The 21,020-nt window shown below is 34.4% G+C and overlaps 1 protein-coding gene and 1 long non-coding RNA gene across 5 annotated transcripts in view; one reads left to right on the forward strand and one right to left on the reverse strand.

The window, feature by feature from the left end:
* LRRC9 (leucine rich repeat containing 9) overlaps positions 1-21,020 on the forward strand; it is a 105,385-nt gene that overhangs the window by 39,147 nt on the left and 45,218 nt on the right. For all 3 annotated transcript variants that reach the window (XM_028508239.2, XM_036010588.1, XM_036010590.1), the window contains exons 13-21: positions 760-892; positions 2,986-3,108; positions 3,791-3,906; positions 8,930-9,142; positions 10,247-10,366; positions 13,875-14,066; positions 15,160-15,285; positions 17,504-17,638; positions 18,871-19,048. In XM_028508239.2, the coding sequence (XP_028364040.1) occupies positions 760-892; positions 2,986-3,108; positions 3,791-3,906; positions 8,930-9,142; positions 10,247-10,366; positions 13,875-14,066; positions 15,160-15,285; positions 17,504-17,638; positions 18,871-19,048 (1,336 nt within the window). The remainder of the gene's footprint in view (positions 1-759; positions 893-2,985; positions 3,109-3,790; positions 3,907-8,929; positions 9,143-10,246; positions 10,367-13,874; positions 14,067-15,159; positions 15,286-17,503; positions 17,639-18,870; positions 19,049-21,020) is intronic.
* The window catches only part of LOC118497070, a 117,518-nt gene that overhangs the window by 25,281 nt on the left and 71,217 nt on the right, over positions 1-21,020 (reverse strand). The window lies entirely within an intron of this gene.

Below are 21,020 nucleotides of genomic sequence, written 5' to 3' on the forward strand. Positions count from 1 at the left end.
ATCAACATCTGAACCTAAAAAACAAACAAACAAACAAAAAACAACAAACTAAGCAAACAACTAGAACAGGAACAGAATCAGAAATGGACATCACATGGAGGGTTTTCAGTGGGGAGGGGGAGGGGAAGAATGAGGAAAAGAAAGGTACAGGGAATAAGAAGCATACTTGGTAGGCATAAAATAGACAGGGAGAGGTTAAGAATGGTATAGGAAGTGGAGAAGCCAAAGAATTCCTATATACAACCCATGGACATGAACTAAATGTGGGGATGGCCAGGGAAGGCTGGAGGATTTGGAGGGTTGGGAGGTGAAAGGTGGAGGGGAAACAAAGGGTGAAAACTGGGAAAACTATAATAGCATACTCAATAAAATATACTTAAAAATATGTATGTATAAGAACCTTCACTAATGTAATATCTCATTTCCACAAGATTTTATTTTTGGACTATGCACCATTGCCAGTGGGGTATCATTGAGTCTGGGTAAAACTAGCTCCTGCACCACGCAGCATTGTCCGTCCTGACTCTGGCTGCTTTTACAAAAACAAATATTGTTCTGTATCACTTTTCATAAACCTCTTTAAAATATATCATATAAATGGCTTTACAGAATGAAGTTGTATGTGAAGATTATCTACTTCTTTTCACTGAGTCTGGTCTGCGTTTTCTTAGCCCAGACATGTAAACATAAAATAATAAACCAATGGTACTGAAGTAATGTAAATTTTGTAAAAATACTCACTTCAGTTTTTCATTACAGCTGCCTCTCAGAAAGGAAGCTGTTATTCTTACTAACAGCCTAAGTATATGTGAGTGTCCCAGGATTGAATTTCTACAGCAGAAGTACAAGGATGAGAAGATAAACTCCTTCGAACATGAGCTCTTTAGACATGGTAATACAAATATACACTATTTCTGAACTTTGAGTTCCAAGTCTTCAAATTTATTATTTTCATAACATTTTTGGTACTTGGTTTTATTAACATGGGAGATTTTCTGAAACCTATTTTATTTAGTATTCACCAATGTAGTGATACATGCCTTTGTGATCCAGCACTTTAGTCAGGTTGTTAACCCATATTTCTGAGCGATTACTATGTGTCAGCACTAACAGGATGCGAATCACTTGTTATTCATATTTAATGCAACTTATATGATATGAACACTTTTCGTAGTCAGCTTTTGTTTATTGTGTCCTAAAGTAAATAAACTTCATATGTACATCCATATATATGTATACATACATATAAATAAATACATATCATACACACACACCCACACACAACCCAAATTCATAGGAGAAAGAAAAGAGAACTTGGCTCATTTATGCAATAATCACAATGTAGAGCACTCAGGAAGGCAGGCTTTATTTGTCCTTTGTTATCAAATACTTTGCTCACTGTATCCTAATATAAATAAACTTCATTTAGAAAACCTGGTTATAAATCCAAAATTGGCTGAAGACCCATTGTGAAGTATATGGACTGCTTTGTAAGTTGCCTTTTGAAAGATGAGCTTTTGGTATTTAATTTATTCTGTCATCAGTACTTTATTTGCATCTTGAATATATAGAAATAAAAGTATATAACCCAGTTTGTAGGACACTTCTAGAAGAGGTTCCCGCATACCTACAGATTGGGTAAAGACCAGCTCATCATGTCCTCTCTTGCTTCACACTCCTCCACCATTCATTCTTCAGTTCCACCAGTATTTATTGAATGCTTACTGTGTGTTAGGTAGGCACGTGGTAGGGACAGGGATAGTCAATGCAAACTAGACAGTTTGTCCTTTACACTGCTTACAAACACTGATGATTATGTAAATACATTTAAAATTACAATGATCATAAATGCTACAAAGATGAAGTATTAATGTATATAGTACCAAAAAATATACAATGAGAATTGATCAGGTCAGGGAGCAAGGGACACCTATTCTTGGGTCTCAACTATCCATCTACTGAAGATTAAGTAGTCAGAAATTTGGTTAACTTACTTATCAGAATGATATTCTAGGTTCCAGACCGTAGCCTTGCTAAGATGATCTATGTGCGTTTTGTAGTCTTTCATTGAGTTAAAAATCAGAAAACTGGGCAGATTGTTGAATCGAGAAAGAACTCACTTTGAAAAAATGATTTACTTCTTTTTTTCTCATTCCTAAGAAACACCTACAGTGTTTTTCTATATCCCTCTGGAATATGCTTTCCAAAGCAATTGCTGTATTTTGCTATGTTTGATGTGCATTTTTTGCCCAAACTTTTGAGGGAAAAATAAGCATGAGCATTATACATAGGTATAATGATTACATACTATGAGTATAATAATGGGTATAATAACCCCATGTATAATGTGCACAAAAACCATGGGTGAGCATTATACATAGCAAAATACAGTAGTTTCTACCACTTAATATTTTATAATTTGTAGTTTTTTAAAAGTCATCTGAATATTTTAAACATAGTCATTAGAAGTTACTCTTTAGGATTCAGTGACTCCTGCAAATCCTTAGGATTTAGTGAGTCTTTTGAGATTCTCTAAAGGGTCTCTAAGACCTAAAGGGAAAAGAAATGTTCATCCATTCAGTAGACATTTACTGAGTGGCTCCTCTGCTCTAAGCCACATGCCAGGTGCTAATGACACAGAGATGAATTTTTACAACAGGTACCAGTAAGATCAACAGATTTCTTCTTTTAAATTACTAAATAAAAAAAATTGCTAAATTACTGGGTTCTTTCTTTCCTTTTCTGTAAAGCTTTGCTTGATATAATCACAGGGATCCCCTTTTCCAACCATTTTGCTTATTCAACAAGCATTTATTAAGCTTCTATTTCAGATCAATGTGCTCCGTGCTATCCAGTGACAACAAGACAGCCAGGATCTTTGCCTTTACAGAACATATGGTCAAGTTTGTGGCCAATAGACTTGGTGATATTGGAAAAATTATTAAAATGAATTATTGTTAAAAATGATTTGTTTTTTCAACTTAGGCATCCTCCTCGTTACAAAGGTTTTCCTTGGCCAGAGTGTTCAGGCTCGTGAGCAAGAATCCATCAGTCAAGCCAACTATTCAATGGTTAATTCAGTGTTCATTCCTCGAAAATATTTACTAAGTATGTCTGCCATAAAGAGAAATGTGCTTTCATCTTTCATCCTTTCATCTTGAATACAATGTGTTTGTATTTAATATGTGTGCTTACAATTTAACCCCTACTTAAAGTGGTTTGTAAACTTTTCTCCAAAAATGTTCCTAGCTACTAATGAGCTTCCATTTTTCTATCCCCTACTTCAATGCAATTTATGTGTGGGTATAGATGTTTTATTTTATAAAATTTTATATTTTACACACATATAATCTCATATGTATTATGTATTATATATAGTATGTATTTCAAAGGATAAAAGCCCACCCATCTTTTAACAACAAAGGTTTTAGAGTAATACATTTGTCAAAACTATGTGTGTTTATTCATTCAATGAATTAAACAAATCAAAGATATCCCCCCCCAAAAAACTATGTGGCCACATATTGAATAGAAAAATGAAAAAGTATGAAAAGGGAAATAATATGAATAAAAGTAAACCTTACTAGTCTACGTAGTGAAAGGGTGACTAGTAAATATTTATGGAATTAACAAACTGTTTAGGGAGTATGGAGAGATACTGAGAAAAAACACTAACATAATAGTTGGAACTTACTGAACTTGTTTATTAATCTATGTAAGAATGAAAAAAGTATCTTATGATTTTAAAGAGTGTTTGTTTTGCCCGGTTTTGTTTTTGATTTTACTCTAGATTCTACAGTGGGACCAAGAAACTGCGATTGCAGCTTTCGGCAGTGCAAGTGGTTTGTCTTTGATCATGACCTTGTTTTGCCAGAATACATCGTTGAGATTGAGTACATGACAGTGGTATGAATGTATTTTTAAAACTAAAATTCCTTAAATGAGAACAGAACATTAATTTGAAGTCTAACAAGGTTGTCAGTGCTATTTTATGTATGTATATATTCTTAAATTGAAAAGCAAATCATTGTGACACCTAAATATTTTAATTATGCAAATATATTACATGAGTAATATATGGTTGTAGTCTCACTAGAAAAGATTCCAGCTAAATTGAAGAGTATAGAATAAACATGAAAATCTGTTTTCACTTTAACCCCACTGCCACTTCCTTTCATGAAGGCATGAACTGTTAACTGCTTTTCAACTTTTTCTATGTGTTCACATGTATAAAAACATGATATTTTACACTGTAGAATCAAGTTCTCAGTATTCTGTGATGTTTTTTACCTTTAGCAATATGTTTTGGGCATATTTTCACTTCAGTACATGTAGATGTATACTTCATTTTTTGGTAGCTGCATACTATTCAGTAATACTCTGATTTATCTGACTTCCCTGTTGATGAAACATACAGGTTGTTTTCGGTTTTATTTCTATTTTAAACAACATCTCAGTGAACAACATTGTGGATGAATCTTTATACAGATATGGAAGTTTCTCAGCAGCATAGATTTGTAGAAGAATTTGTATAGTCAAAGGGCATATGCATTTTCTTTTTTTTATGTCTAATTTTGATTCTGCAATGTAAAGCCCTTTTTAATTAAAGAATAGTTGACATACAATATTATATTATTTTCAACTGTATAACAGTGAGATTTCATATTTATACACCTTACACAGTGGTCACCACAAAAAGTCCTCCATCCATCTGTCACTGTACAAAGTTATTGTGATATTATTGACCGTATTCCCTGTGTTGTACTTTATACCCTTGTGACTTATTTATAAGTTCATACCTTTTAATACCCAATACCCTTCACTTTTTTGCCCATACCCTCACCACCCAACCCTCTGTTTCAATTTTGACAGGTTTTTCCAACACTCTTCACAAAGGTTTTACCATTTTACAAATTTCTAACAATGTACGATAGTGTTTGTTTCTTTGCCTCTTTCAATACAAGATATCATCAGTCTTTCATTCCTCACTCTGATGGGCAACAAAGTGATATTTTGTTCTTTCATGTTATGGATTATGTATAGTTTTATGAATTTAAAGGATATAGTTTTATATCCTTTGACCATTTTTATTGGATTCTATTGTTTTTTACACTGATTGGAAAAATTCTTATGTGCATTCTGGATATTAATCTTTTATCATGTCTATATATTACAAATATTTTCTGTCACTTGTCTTTTAATTTTATTTGTAGCAAAAAAAACTTACTTGTGACTTTAATTTGTAATTTACACATTAATCTTTAAGAATTCAGAGTTTTCTTTCTTTTCCAGTATGGATTCTGAATTTTATGTCTCATTTCAGAAGACTTATATAAATATCTACTTTATTGTCTTCCAGATCTTATATAGGTTGTTCTAAAACTTTTAGCTTTTTAGTTCCACATAAAAATTGTTTTATATGGTGTAAGGTTGGTAGAATGATCAAATTTTTCTTAAAAATAAATAGCTATTTGATAAGTATCATCTTTTCTGCTCCACTTTAAAATACCATCTTTATTGTTAAAATTATTTTCATATACAAGGAGTTTTATTTATAGATCCTTCCATTCTGTTCCATTGATCTCTGTGTCTAATCTTGGACCCCTACCACAATTGTTTTGGTTATTACAACCCTAATGATATGGTTTGATAAGTCTTGGGAAAATTCCCTTCCCCTGCCCCAACTCATTAAAAAAAGAAAGAAAGAAACTCTCGGCTATTCTTTCTTTCTCTTCTTCTTTAAGCAAACCCTTTAACATTTGTTGCAGCACTGGTTTGGTGTTAACAAATTCCTTTAGCTTTTCTTGTCTTGGAAACTCTTTATTTCTCCATCAATTTTAAATGATAACCTTGCTGGGTAAAGTATCCTCAGCTGTAGGTCCTTCCTTTTCATCACCTTGAATATTTTATGCCAGTCACTTTTGGCCTGAAATGTTTCTGTTGAGAAATCAGATGACAGTCTAATTGGAGCTCCCCTGTAGGTGACTACCTGCTTTTCTATTGTAGCTTTCAGGATTCCCTCCTCGTTTTTAAGTTTTGACATTTTAATTATGATGTGTCTTGGTGTGGGTTTCTTTGAGTTCATCTTGTTTAGGACTTTCTGTGCTTCCAGGACTTGTATGTCTTTTTCCTGCACCAGATTAGGGAAGTTTTCAGTCATTATTTCTTTAAATAGGTTCTTGATCCCTTGCTTACTCTCTTCTCCTTCTGGTATCCCCATGATGCAAATATTGTTACTTTCATGTTGTCCCAAAGATTTCTTAAACTCTCTTCATTTTTTTTAATTCTTTTTTTCTTTTTGCTACTCTGCTTAGGTGTTTTTTTCTACTTTGGTTTCCAAATTGCTGATTTGATCCTCTGCTTCATCTAACCTACTGTTTATTCCTTCCATGTATTATTTATTTCAGATATTGCATTCTTCTGACATGTCCTTTTTTATTGTTTCTATGCGTTTTTTCATGCTGGTAGGTATCCTTATAATCATTACTCTAAACTCTATATCTGATAAATTGCTTGCCTCCATTTGATTTAGTTCTAGAGAATTCTCTCATTCTTCATTTGGGGACTTTTTCTTTGTTTTCCCATTTTGGCTGCTTCTTTGTATTTGTTTCTATGTATTAGGTAGATATGCAATGACTCTGGTGCAGATCTATGTCAGAAAGTTCCTACCTATATCAGATGCTGCCTGTGACTGGCCCTGGGCAATCTGTTCAGAGCTATCAGTAATCCAGAGCAAGTGGCTTTCTCTGCTGGGCCTGGGTGTGTGTGTGTAAAAAACCAGGCTGCACACAAAGGCTGGCTTTTACCAGCACCAGAACCTGGGGAGGGTCAGCTATAGCCTCAGAGCTTCCAGAGATCCTCCTCTGCCTGCAGGCTTTCTGTGGGGTTAATCAGTGAATGTCTTCCACCTGTACTTAACAGCAGCCACGCTTAAACTCCACAGGGTGGGCAGAGTAATTCCTGCAGGTGGGAATATTGCATCCCCTCAGGCTGATGCTATTCAGAGAGGAGTACTCTGCCTGAGAAATATGGCTCCTGTACTATGGGGAATGACTCAGTACAGAGATCCTGGTGGCTGTTCCTTCAGTTTTCTCCTCATAGCCACCAACCCCAGTGTCTCCTCATGTGGCTTTAGTCCACTCTGCCCAACCTCTACCTGAGCCCAGAGTAAGTAGCTGTAAGTGAGATTTCATGCATTGGCCCTTTAAGATACTGCCTGTGTTTCTAGTCGTCTCCCTGGTGAACAGAAATGCTGCTGCTTTTTATAGCCAGATGTTACTTGGGTTCCTTTCTTGATTCTAGTGCTGTAGGCTGTGCTGCCAACTGTGGGGGCCCAGCCAGCCCTCTCACACCTCTGCACTCCCTACCAGTCTTGTTGTGGTGAAGTGGTTTCTTTCATCTGTCCTTGGTTATAAGGCTTCTCTCTAGCTAGTGTTCAGTTGGTTATTCAGGATCTTTTTTTTTTTTTTTAATTTAGCCATAATTCCTGTTTGGTCCTGAGAGGAGGTCAGTGTAGCTTCCACTTATTCCTTTGCATCTTAAAATCTCAGGTATTATTGAGCATTTTCTTTTCTGAATAAACTTTAGAATCAACTAAAGTTCTATTTTAAAATCCTATTAGGATTTGATTGAGATTATATTGAATTTAAAACTTAATTTAAGGCCAAACAAGTACTTTGCAGTACTGGGCCGCTCATTCAGGAACATGGTAAGTTACTCCACTTACTCAAGTCCTCTTTTAACAGTTTTCTTTATATAGGTCTTAATTATAGTTAAGTATAGTTCTGGGCATTTATATTTTATATTTTAATCATGAAGGGATTGTTTTAGTTATGTGTACTTCAGCAAAAGACACAGAAACACAGACAAGTAGTAAATAGAAAAACTCAAATAGTAAGAAGTTGAGAAATGGGATGTTCCTCAATGTGGTGACTGTTCCATGATGTCAGCAAAGACATTAGCTCTATCATTCTGCTTGCCATTTCATGAGCTTTTCTGATCTGAAGATTCAGTTCTTTCTATACTTCAGGGAAGTTTTCTTTTCTTAATTCCTCAATTACTTCTCTTCTATTTTCTGTCAAGCCCCCTGGAACCTTTATTAATTAAACATTGGACATTCTGAATTGATCTTCCATATCCTGTCTTTTTTTTTTTTTCATATTTTACATCTCTGTTTTAAAATTCTATGTTCTGGAAGATTTCCTTAGTATTAGCTTCCACATTGTTAATTTGATTTGCTACCATATCCATTTGGTTTTTCAAAGCATTTATTTGATATTTTTATTTCATTTGTTGTTCTTATTTTGACTTTGATGTATTTACCCTATTTATTCTATATTAGATGGTTTATTCTATTAAGATGCTTTGTTTTTCCAGATTTTTAAAAATTCTCTTAAGGCCATTTTGGTTTTTTCTAGAGCTATTTCCATTTGCTCATGATGTTCTTGCCTATCTACATGTAAATCTTACCATAATTACCTAATTACCTGTTACTTAATTACTTGGAGCTTCCTCCTGCTATTTTACTTGTTCACTCTGAACACCAAGTTTCTCTGGGTCTGCTCTTCAAAGTAGTTATCTCCTGAATATGTTTTGGCTAGAGCTTACATTTTTGCTCTTATTTCTCTGTCAGTTCAGTACCTTCTAATTTATGTTTTACAATTTCTAGTCTTTTGTTGGTGCCCTTGCCACTGTTATAAAATGTTTTTAAATTATTTTTTGCCAGTTTTAAGGAATATGTAGTGGGAGGGGATGAATACACCTATTCTTAGCTCACAATTTTAATCTACTCTCATAGATTTCCTAATGTGATTCTGATAATCATAGGCATTACTATATAACTGAAAAAATCTTTTCTACATAGCCTATTTCTTTTTCAAAATGATAAATAGAGCAACCAAATTTTCAATATTTTTAATAAATTTTTTAGGTCAAGGCTCACTCTTTATTTTCTTCATTCAACAATGTTATTTTAGAAGAAAGCAAAAAAAAATCAGAAGGATCAGTATTGTCCCAGGAATTGAAATATGATGATGAAGTTACAAAAATGGACCCCAGGATCAAGCCCAGACCAAAACTTATTAGTTTGGATGATAAAACAATAATTTCCCTTGCCAAGACTAGCACATTCAGTCACATTGTGGTAAGTATTATGGCAAATACAATTTGGGAACAGTAACCTTGAATATGAAATCAAATCTGTCACATGAAATCTAAAGATATTAAACTACCTATCTCATGCCAGGCATCATGCTGTCAAATTTAAAAGCATCCAACTCTTTTCTTTTATGTGGAGTAGGTCTGTGCTCTCTGGTAGTAATATAATATGAACCATATATGTAATTTTAAATTTTGTATTAGCCATATTAAAAAGTCTTTAAAAAGTAAAAGGCAAGATTAATTGTAATGAATTTTAATTAATCCAACATACCCAAAATATTATCATTTCAACATGCAATGGATATTAAGATTCATTAATCAGATAATTTCATAATGAGATTTTGAATTCTAAAGTGTGTTTCACATTTACAGCACCTCCCGATTCAGACTCGTCACATTTCAAGTGCTCAATAGCTGCACTTGACTAGTGGCCACCACACAGGACAGTGCAGGTCTAGTTTGCAAGGGATTTTATTCCTGAATAGCAAACAAACTCTCCTCAAATGATTAGGATGAAGACAGATAAGTTTCAAATCCATTTCCAGGATTAATCAACATAGAATATGGAAGCATTACCTTTACAAAATTGGTCAACAGATTTTGAGTTAACCTATTGAAATGACTTGCTTTACCTTCTTCTGCCTCTCTCTTTGACATGCTGTCCTACTACTTCAGCAGCCTCACTCAGTCTTTCCTCCTTAGTCCAGTGCCCTGATCTGATTTCCTGCAGTCAAGCTATATCCTTTCCATCCTCTCTCTCTTGTGGGGTGTCCTAGCTAATATCCAAAAATCTTCAAGGCCGACATTGTTCGCTGGCTACCCTGAGAAACAGAACTGCTCTAATAAATATTTCAACAATATATTTAACTATTTTCCTAAAAGAATTGTATGCCAATTATTGATGAACATAGACCAGGCAGAAAATAAATTTTTTCAAGAACCAGATCTATTGATGCAGATATAAACCATATCTTCTAAAATCATATATTAGATTTTTTATTGGTTCTATCTTAATGTTATTTAAATAACTATGGTGTAGAATAGAAGCTGTATTATTTTTTTAAATTTATATTTTATTTTACCTCAGAGTCTGAATCTCCATGGAAACAGCCTGAGTAAATTGAGAGATCTCTGCAAGTTAACAGGACTTCGAAAACTTAATATCAGCTTTAATGAATTTACTTGTTTAGATGACGTATACCACTTGGTAAGAACAGTCCTTTTGAAATTACTTAAGTAAAACAGAATTATTAATTTAATGGATAAATTATTTTTGTAATTATGAATTCATATATACCATATTCAAGATTATACAGCCCAGATAAAGAACAAAACCTGCACACACTATTTTATGTTACTTTCTCTAAAATAACACTTAGATTTAAATTTCATTTATAAATCAAATACATACCTGTGGTCATATTTGATTTCTAGCTACTTTAAAATAAGTTTGTTAAAACTATTCCAGACTTGTTTTTAAAATATCCTTTGTAAAGTGTCATTTCCATTTTATTCTGCTCTTACTACTTCACATCTAATATTGTCAGTTCTTCCCGTCTCATCATGATCCACGCTATTTCTTTTACTCTCTGCCTTGTCCTTTCTACCTGAATGTCACATGCATAGCTCTTGTTTGACTTGTGCTTGCCTCCTCACAGATCATAGGACAAACACTGTAATGCTCATATACACATCAGTTTGGAGCTTGTCTGACTTTTGCTTTCCTTGCTGTATGTCACATAACAAAAGCAATTACATATTTGTTTCCAGAACTCCAATCCAGCAGGCCCAGATTCCATGGGTACCAGGTCATTGACATACCTTTTCAGAATATATCATCATTCTTAGCTCTTACTCATTCTCTACCACCTTGCAATCATATCGAAGCCCTTATGCTACTGCTTCTGCTGTAGGTGTTACTTTGTTTACTGATCTCAGGTTTCAGTATTAAACCCCCTTGTTTTTTTTGAAAGCCAACATCCTTTTTATTTATTTGTTTTTAAATTGCTTTATTATGGATACATTGGTTCACAAAACTATCCAGGTTTCAAGTGTACAACTTAACAAAACATCATCTACATGCTGCATCCTGCTCCCATGGCCCAAAGCAAAGTCTCTTTATGTCCCCATTATCCCTCCCTTTGCTCAGCTCCACCTACCCCACTCCCTTCCCCTCAGGCTATCACCACACTGTCTTCTGTGTGGGTGTATGTGTGTGTCTCTCTCCATATATATATCCCAATGTTCATAGCAGCACAATTCACAATAGTCAAGTACTGGAAGCAACCTAACTGGAAGCAACCTAAGTGCCCATCAGTAAATGAGGGGATCAAAAAACTATGGTACATTTACACACTAGAATACTACACAGCAGAAAGAAAGAAGGTGCTCCTATCCTTCACAACAGCATGGATAGAACTGAAGAACACTATACTAGGTGAAATAAGCCAGACAGTAAAAGACAAATAGCATATGATCTCGCCTATAAGTGGAACCTAATCAACAAAACAAACAAGCAAACAAAATACAACCAGAGACACTGAAATAAACAACAATCTGACAGTAACCAGAGGGGGGAGAGATGAGGAAGAGAGATTATAGGGGATAATGGGGGGGGCCATCAAGGAGCATGTATGAAGGACACATGGGCAAAGCCAAAGGGGGTGGGTTCAAGGGTAGGAGGTGGGGATGGGGGGTGGGGGGCCTGAGGAGTGAAAGTGGAGACAATTGTACTTGAACAACAATTTTTAAAAAAGACAGTGACCAGAGTGGAGAGTGGAGGGAATTTCAGGGGAAAAGGGGAAGGGTTTCCAGGATCAAGTATAAAGGACACATGGACAAAAACAAGGGGCGGGGGGTGGAAGTGGGAGGGAGGTGGGAAGGGCTGAGGGAGTGGGCTGGGATGGGGGTAAAAGGCAGAAAACTATACTCGAACAACAATTAAAATAAAATAAATTTTTTAAAAAAAAGAAATGATGATAGTAAATGATAGTTTTTTAATGCTTATTCATGAGAATAAAAAGTCAGTGACACTATTTGTTTTCCAAATTTTATTTTAGATTTTTTTTAAATATTTTATTTATTATTTATTTTTAGAGAGGGAAGGGAGGGAGATAGAGAGAGAGAGAGAGAGAGAAACATCAATGTGCGGTTGCTGGGGGTTATGGCCTGCAACCCAGGAATGTACCCTGGCTGGGAATCGAACCTGGGACACTTTGGTTCCCAGCCCGCGCTCAATCCACTGAGCTATGCCAGCCAGGGCCTTATTTTAGATTTTAACAACCTGTACATTCAACTCCCGAAACCTGAACCAGTATAATAATGCTGTTACAACAATATGAATTATGCATTCATTATATAGCAGTGACTAATTCTATGCTGAATTCAAACAATTGTTTAAATTAACCTGTAAATAAGTCAATTCATTTTTAATCTGTAATAATATTTTTATCTTAAAAATATGTTGCAAAATATCTTCTTAAAGTTATCTTTATCTCAGTCTTGTTCTGTGTCTAAGGTAGTGTATACCTTATGAAAAAATTTATTTGCAACAAATACAAGTAACAAAGTCTTAAAGACATCTTACAAATAAGTAAGATGAAGCTCTGAATAGATAAATAGCCAAAGACAAGAAGCACAATAAACAAAAAAAAAATTGAAAATGGCTAATATAAACAAATGGAAAGATGTCTGACCTCACTGGTAATAAACAATGTAAATTAAAATGAGGCACAGGGATTGCTGGGTATTTAAAGAAATGGGCGTTCTCACACTCTACTAATGGAAGAAAAAAATGGTATGAACTTTCTTGAGGTATGTTTGGCAATATCTATCAAGAGTCTTCACAATACAGAAATACTTAAAAGCAGTAATCTCATTTCTAAAAATCCTATCTGAAAAAATATCAGCATCTCAATTAAAATGTCATGATCATGTTCATTGGCTGCAATGTTACCAACCATTAGAAGCCACATAAATACTCATAGAAAAATGCCTAAAACAATCATAATAACTTACATATTAGAATATGCAATAATTTAAAAATTTTGAAGAATTTGTATTGATATGTGAATATATTAAAAGGATATAAAACACTATGTAATAGAATATGTTTTATATAAGAAAAATATATGTGCATATAACAAATGTTTTCAGTCATTCTTCCTGAGCAATCAAATTATGTTTTCTATTTTTTCTTTACATCTATTTGCTATATTTCCCACAATTCCAATAGAGAACATTTGTTACTTTAATGATTTTGTAAAATTATTATTAAAAACCATGCACTTTTGAATAAGAAAATCATGGAATAGGTTTAGTTTCTACCTCTGAAGAACCTTTTTTTAACCAGGCTGTGAGGTCAATAATATAAATCAAAACCTAATATTAAGAAGTGTAATTCCTTGTTTGTTGAGGACAAATTATCTTCCCAGTTTCTCCTTGCTTTCTCTTCTTGGAAAACAAACAGTGTCACTCTGTGTTATAAGGGTGAAGTGAGAATTAAAAAAGAATGACTAAAATAAAGTCATTCTTTATTTTGTAGCTCTTTAGGAGAATGTATACATTGATACCATGATTGCAGTATAACTACTATTTAGTTTTTCTGTGAAGATTACCAGAAAGCATGTAGAACACTTAGAGAATTATAGAGAAAAGAGCTATGTAAATACAAACCACAATCCTTTCAGCATTATTTCCACTTGTCTGTATTGCAGTATAACCTTGAATATTTGGATGCAAGCCACAACCATGTGATAACCCTTGAGGGATTTAGAGGTCTGATGAAACTGAAGCACTTAGATTTGAGCTGGAACCAACTGAAAAAATCTGGTGATGAAATAAATATGTTATGCAAACATACCACAAAACTTCTTACTCTTGATATTCGACATAATCCATGGCAAAAGGTATGCAACAAGCATGTTATTAAAAAAGCAAACAATTATTTTTATTTTAAAACCTTTTTCTCACTGCTATTCAATGGTAGCTAGAAATAGACAAATTATCTTTGTTGTTTTAGAATTTAATTATTTCATAAGTTGAATTTAATATAGTGATCAAATGAATTAAATGTTATTATAAGAAAAGCCTATAATTTCATATCAGACTTTTGTGTGTTCTCTAATCATTTGAGAGTATTATGGCTTTAAGAGTGTTAGATGTCACTGCCATTTGCAAAACCTCAGAGTTTGTGCTGCTTAGTGTGCTAGACCTCTGTTGCAATGAGGCAAGGGAACCCAAAATAATAGAATACAGTGAAAGAAATGTACTGTTAAGGGGGGAACAAGCTTGTCATGTCACCCAATATGTTCTACTATAAAAGGAAATTTGAACATTTTTTTATCATCATACTGAGAAATTTCAGTGTTCAATGATTACATTTAAGGGTATCTCCAAGTATTCAAAACAATCCCCAGGTTTATAATCTCAAGAATCCCCCTTTCCTTGTTTTGTAAAAATGTACATAAGACTGTATTCAACATTTTAAAAAGGGACTAAAGCATCATTGGTTCTATTCAGTTGGCCATATATATTGTATTTCTTCCATTTTGCTCTGTGAAACTGAAGGATATTTTTCTTTTGCCAAAGCAGACTTCTTGAATGATCACAGTACAGCTATCTCCCTGTTGCCAAATTAAATGTCAAGGGCTGAAAAGAGCTATATTGAATCATACCCGGAGCTGACTAGCTGACTGCTGATCAGATAAAAAGGAGGCGCTGCATTTGTTCTGTGAACACTCTCACCATTGTCACTTTTCAACAGCTTATGGGATGCTCTCCCCTTTATAGGAGACCACCTCCACACAGAACAGATTAACTCATAAATATAATTTAGGTCCAGTTATTGTGTAAAGAATTAAGTGAAGCCTTTATTTTTAGATATATAATAAAATAAGAGATGCATACTTTTGAGTTATATAGGATTGAAGAAGCACTCCTTTCCATGACTTAACATATGTAATATTTTGTAGAAATTAACTTTTTGTTATTTTTCTCAAGCCAGCCACATTAAGGCTGAGTGTTATTGGCAGATTAAAGACCCTTACTCATTTAGATGGAATCTTAATTTCTGAAGAGGAAGCAACAGCAGCTATGAAATTCATTAGTGGAACAAAGATTACTCAGGTTAGATTTTATTATTTAATATTTCTTATGCTATTTGGAATATACAAATAATATTTTCAATATTCTTATTTTGTTATTGTTTTATATCCTCTTAGCATGCTAATAAAAATCAATTAATACATTATAATCATATCACTTGAATCTTTTCTTTTTAAATGCATCCCATTTAATTTTCTACAAATAAGGTAAACTTAGAGGCCATGAGAAATCATTTAGGGAATTGTCTACTTAGAATTGATATTATACATATGTGGTTGAAAAAAACAAAATCTATGGGGAGGGGAAAGGCCTGTATGACTCAGATTAATACTGCTATACTTTGGCCAAAGTAGCTTCAATATCCTAAATATCTCTAGTCTAGTTTTCTAGCTACTTATTTCTTGTGGGGTATTTAAGTATTAGTTCTTTAAACAATGTGATGTTTATTTTTGGGTCTATTCAAACTGAAGAAAAGAAATTTTTTGTTAATTAAAAACACAACTGACTCCTTAAGAAGAGTTGGGAATTTACCCTACTGTAAATCAAAACTTACTGAAATCCTTTAAGACAATGTGGAATTAGCACAGGGTTAGACAAATAGACCAAAAGAACAGACTGTAAAGACCCAATATTGACCCACACATCCATGGAAACTTGGTAAATAACAGAGCTGCCTTTACAAATCAGGGAGGTTAGTCAATAAAAGGCACTGGGACAAGTACATTAAGAATTTTACTATAAAAGGTAAAACCAAAATTTTTAGAATATGAGGGATTATCATTATGACCTTGAATTAGGGAAGAACTTATTACACAAGAAGCAAAGAGCATAAACTGTAAGACATTGGATTTGTCTACATTAAAATTAATTCATCTCCGCCTCAAAGGGCACAACATGAAGAAACTGAAAAGACAAGCTGCATGCTGGGAAAAGAAATCTGCAACATGCCTAACAACAGATACTCTTTATCTGTCCAGAACATATCATAAAAAAGATAACCCATCAAACAGAAAAATGGGCAAAAGATTTAAACAGACACTTCACTGGGAAGAAAACCAGAACAGCCAAATAACTTAAGAAAACATGTTCTATCACATTAGCATTCAAGAAGACGAACTTTAAAATTACAATGATCTACTAATTTAGAGCCACCAATTGGCAAAAATTTTAAAGCCTGACAATATCAAGTTTTCACAAAGATCTGAAGTAATGGTTACAATTGGTACAACCATTTTGGAAAACCAATTTGGCATTATCTAGTAAAGCTGAATGTATACATACCTTACAACGCAGCAAGTTGTACACACTCTAAGCAGAGATGTCCAACCTGCAGCCCATGGGCCGCTTGCAACTCAGAAAGGCTATGAATGCAGCCCAACACAAAAATTGTAAATTTACTTAAATGTTATGAGATTTTTTTATGTGATTATGTGTAACAATATATTTAATATGTGGCCCAAGACAACTCTTCTTCCAGTGTGGCCCAGAGACGCCAAAAGGTTGGACACCCCTGCAAGAAACTTTTACTGTGTGCACCGGGAGTTAGGCACAGTAACATTCAGGACAGGTATGTTTATAGTAGCAAAAACACTGAAATCAGCCCCAGTGTTCATTAACAAGGGAGTTGACAGGAAATGCTATGTAGCATGACATATGAATAATCTATAGCTACATGTAACAGCATAGATGAATCTCATGAATATAATGTTGAGCAAAAAAGTCATAGGAGACTTCATATATATCACTCATTTACATCAAGTTCAAATATGTGCAGTCTAAATGACATATTGTTTATGGACATGAACATAGGTCAATAAAGCAAGCAAATGGCACACACAAATTTTGAGATCATTTGATCACTTCTTAGGGGATCAACTAATTCATGTGAGTGATGGCTTCTGAGGAGAAAGAGGAAAAGGATTGGGATGAGTAGTAGGAATATTCTAGCTCCCAAACTGGTTCGATGGATGGATTATATGGGTATTTGGAATACAGTATTCCTTTCACAACTTTATAAATATTATTTTGTAATGGTTAAATATCTGTTAAAACAAAAATAGAGTGAAATACATAATTTAAGGTTTAGCTAGATATTGAAAACATTTTAAGGCAGAGATAACATCATATTTTAAAATTATTCATTGGGCCTCCTACCTAGGAAACGGTACTTTTAGCTATATATAAATAAACTTCTATATGCCCTTTCTTTTTTTTCATCATTTTTTGTTTGTTTTATTAGTTATCTCTCTTACAGCACTCTAGCACTAAAGAGGAGAGACCACGGATACTTAGTATATGGCCTTCTGCCAAAATTATGACACAGACTTCAAAGTTAGGACCACATTCACATCTGAATGGAAACTGGTACTTGAAGGTAAAGGCTAATTCTATTAAACCAAATCAAAAAGCTTAATTTCAATTGATTTTTAGTCAGCTGTGGTCTGTGTATCATATAGAGGACACAGGTAAGTGGCAGAAAATTGGGAAAGCCAAATTAAAATTAAATAGGGAGGTCAAGTTGTATCTAGTTAAGTTATGGGAGCTAGGCCTTGATGGTCGTCACTACAGAGTTGGAGATCTAGCATAAAAGTAGACTACAAAACCGAAGAGTGGATTCTGATAATATGTCAAAATAAGTAAGCAAACTTTAAAGCTCAGAGTCAGAAGGCAAACAAAAAGTTTGGGTGGCAAGGTAAAACGGATCAAGAATCCTGGCAAGGGAATAGGGAACTAGTCAGAAGTCAGCCAAAGATAAAGAGGAAGGCTCTGGAACACCAGCAACCTCTTGCTGAATAAATCACCATTATATCTATTGCCAAAGCTAGAAACTGAGTCAAGAAAAGATGAACCTTGAAAATGGAGGATATAAGTGGCATTATTTTTATTATATACAGATATTTAGCTGTGATGCTGGTCCAGTGATAGCCTTGGCTGACTGCACAGAGACTTCTGGAATTAGAACGGCCCTTTAAATTTATCCCAAGTTGGACTGAGATGGCCAGGCCTTTGTATCTCTCTCTCATTGGATGTGGTCCAACCTGGGAAGGAGCATGACCTTGGGCATAGCAGCTCTCTGCAGCTGAGGCTGTCCCTAAAGGGACTGACAGCTGAAAGCTCACTGCCAAAGCCTTTCGAGCAGCTGGGACAAGTCCTTCACTGCAGGGAGAATCTGGTGCGGCACAATGTCCATATAGCATTTAAGTCCCTTTTGGAGTTACAATCTTGTCAAATTTTCCTTTTTTGTAACCTAAGGGCTTTATAAAATCCTTATTGTGAAGGAATTCTTTTGATGTTACTACATTTGAATTATTTCACTAATCTTTTTATCTTATGACATTGAATTTATTTTTTTTTAAGATTTTATTTATTTATTTTTAGAGAGGGAAGGGAGGGAGGGAGAGAGAGAGAGAGAGAGAGAGAAACATCAATGTGCAGTTGCTGGGGATTATGGCCTGCAACCCAGGAATGTACCCTGGCTGGGAATCGAACCTGGGACACTTTGGTTCCCAGCCCACGCTCAATCCACTGAGCTACACCAGCCAGGGCGACATTGAATTTATTGATTCAATAAATTTAGAAGTACTCATAATGTTAATTTTTCTACAGATAACTGCCTTAAATTTAGATGGGCAACATCTCTTTGAAATCACAAATATAGAAAAGTTGGAAAATTTGAAATGGGCATCCTTCAACAACAATAATCTCACTAAAATGGAAGGCTTAGACTCTTGTGTTAATTTGGAAGAGCTCACCTTGGATGGAAACTGCATCTCAAAAATAGAAGGTAAGGCATTTGAGAAACTGAAAGTCTTAGAATGTGAATGTCTCATTGAGAAGAGCAAAAAATGAATAACACTGAGGACACAATTTCAGCAGATGAAAATCCCCAGAGAAATTCCAAAAAGTTTTGGAGCAGAGTATTCTCAACACCTATTGGTGTGATCAATGATCATCTGCTGAAATATAACGAGCCCACCAGTAAACTTGCACCTTCTCCGCCTTGCCTCTCCTCTTCTCTGCCAGTGTTTACTATCTATCACCAAAACTACACATTACAAACTAGGCCATAATTAATATTTGTAGAGTTGAAAAAAATGAATGAATGAGTGAGGTGCTTTTTAAAAGAATAAAACAACCCAGTTCATTTTTCAAAATATGGAATTAAGGTTACATTTTGAAATCTGAAGACTTTAACAAAAATGAAAATTTTATTCACTAGGGACTGAAACTCAAATGTACTATATAAACTTTTATGTGGATCCACTTGCAAGTACAATTAAATAGCTTTACTAATGTCTGAGTATGCACACACACAGAAACATACACACCTACCTGGGTATCAGATCTTTCTGGATGTGCATTTTAGGAACAGGGTTGCCCTTGGCAAGGACAGAAGAATTGGAAATATGGCTGGAAAAGAGACTTAATTTCTATTTTATTCACTTTTGAATTATTGGATTATTTTTAGCATGTGTGTATACTACCTTTTACATAAAATAGAAAATTTTATTTGAAAAAATTACATGTGCAAAAACAAATACTAAATATCTTTTACAACACACGTATAACATTAGTTATACTTTATTTTAATAGCTGTTAACAATATATTTCTAAAGGCTCCTCAAGCATAAGGATCCCTTAGGACCCCTTAGGAATCCTTACAGATTCCCAGGCCTCTCTGCAGATTTCAGTTGAGTGAACCTGAGAGTAATTCAGACATTGGTATAGAGAACCATCACTAGTCTTCCATTCCCGTACAATAGGGGTGTTGGCTTTGCTTTATGTATACAATTGAAAACATGATTTCCTTTTTATTTCCTTCCATAACCCCATTGAAGGGAAGAGTCCTCCAACCTATACCCACCTTCCCTATACCCACTTTTCAGAGAAGATCGCTACCCCCCCTAGACCTCAACAGATACTGCTCTTCTGTTTTCCAGACATAGATAGGTTTAATGTCCATTTAAGAAGTTCTGCTTTGAAAGTTTTATCCTAACATGCCCTAGGTCGATTTACTTTGAGCATTGCATAGTACTATGATAGAAGCTGGTGTGAAGGGGAGTGGATAAAATTTATTGAGGACCTTAACTGATTCCAAAAGCCATAACTGATGCTTTTCAAATGCCATTCCATTTAATTGCATAACCCCTTACAAGTAGATTTAAAACCAACTCTTACTACAAAGTTCTTACCTTTTAACTGCACCTTCCTACCTACAGTTACAAAGTGCCTACACCAGATAATGTACACAGGAGTTAGACTGTGGTGACAGGCGGCATTTTTCAAAGTTCTGTCTTAGAGTACTTTTGATTCACAGGCCGGCACTCAGCAACTCAGCCACACCAGTCAGGGCTCTGTCTTAGAGTATTTTTAATCATACAAAGGTATACTTAGCCTAACTGGTTCTTTTTATTACAAATGATGACACAGTGAGGAATACTTTCCAGAGTATTATACTCCAGTTCCTTACCCTTGTTTGAAAATGGGGGCTGGTGATTATATTTAGCTTTGTGTAAAACTTTGTGTGACTGTGATGGTGAAAATCTTAGTTACATCTCCTAAAGGTTATTTGAAAGCACAATTTAGTATTTCTTACATAATACCTTCCTTTAACAACTATTAAGAATGAATCTGCTTAGAAATCCAAAATTGAAATTTAACATATTGGGACTTTACACACACTATATCCTTAAATAAAAAGAAAAACAATGATGGTTAATATATATTATAGAATCTGTTAAGCCACTTGATTTGAG

The sequence above is a fragment of the Phyllostomus discolor genome, chromosome 1, assembly GCF_004126475.2.
Source record: "Phyllostomus discolor isolate MPI-MPIP mPhyDis1 chromosome 1, mPhyDis1.pri.v3, whole genome shotgun sequence".
Lineage (NCBI taxonomy): Eukaryota > Metazoa > Chordata > Mammalia > Chiroptera > Phyllostomidae > Phyllostomus > Phyllostomus discolor.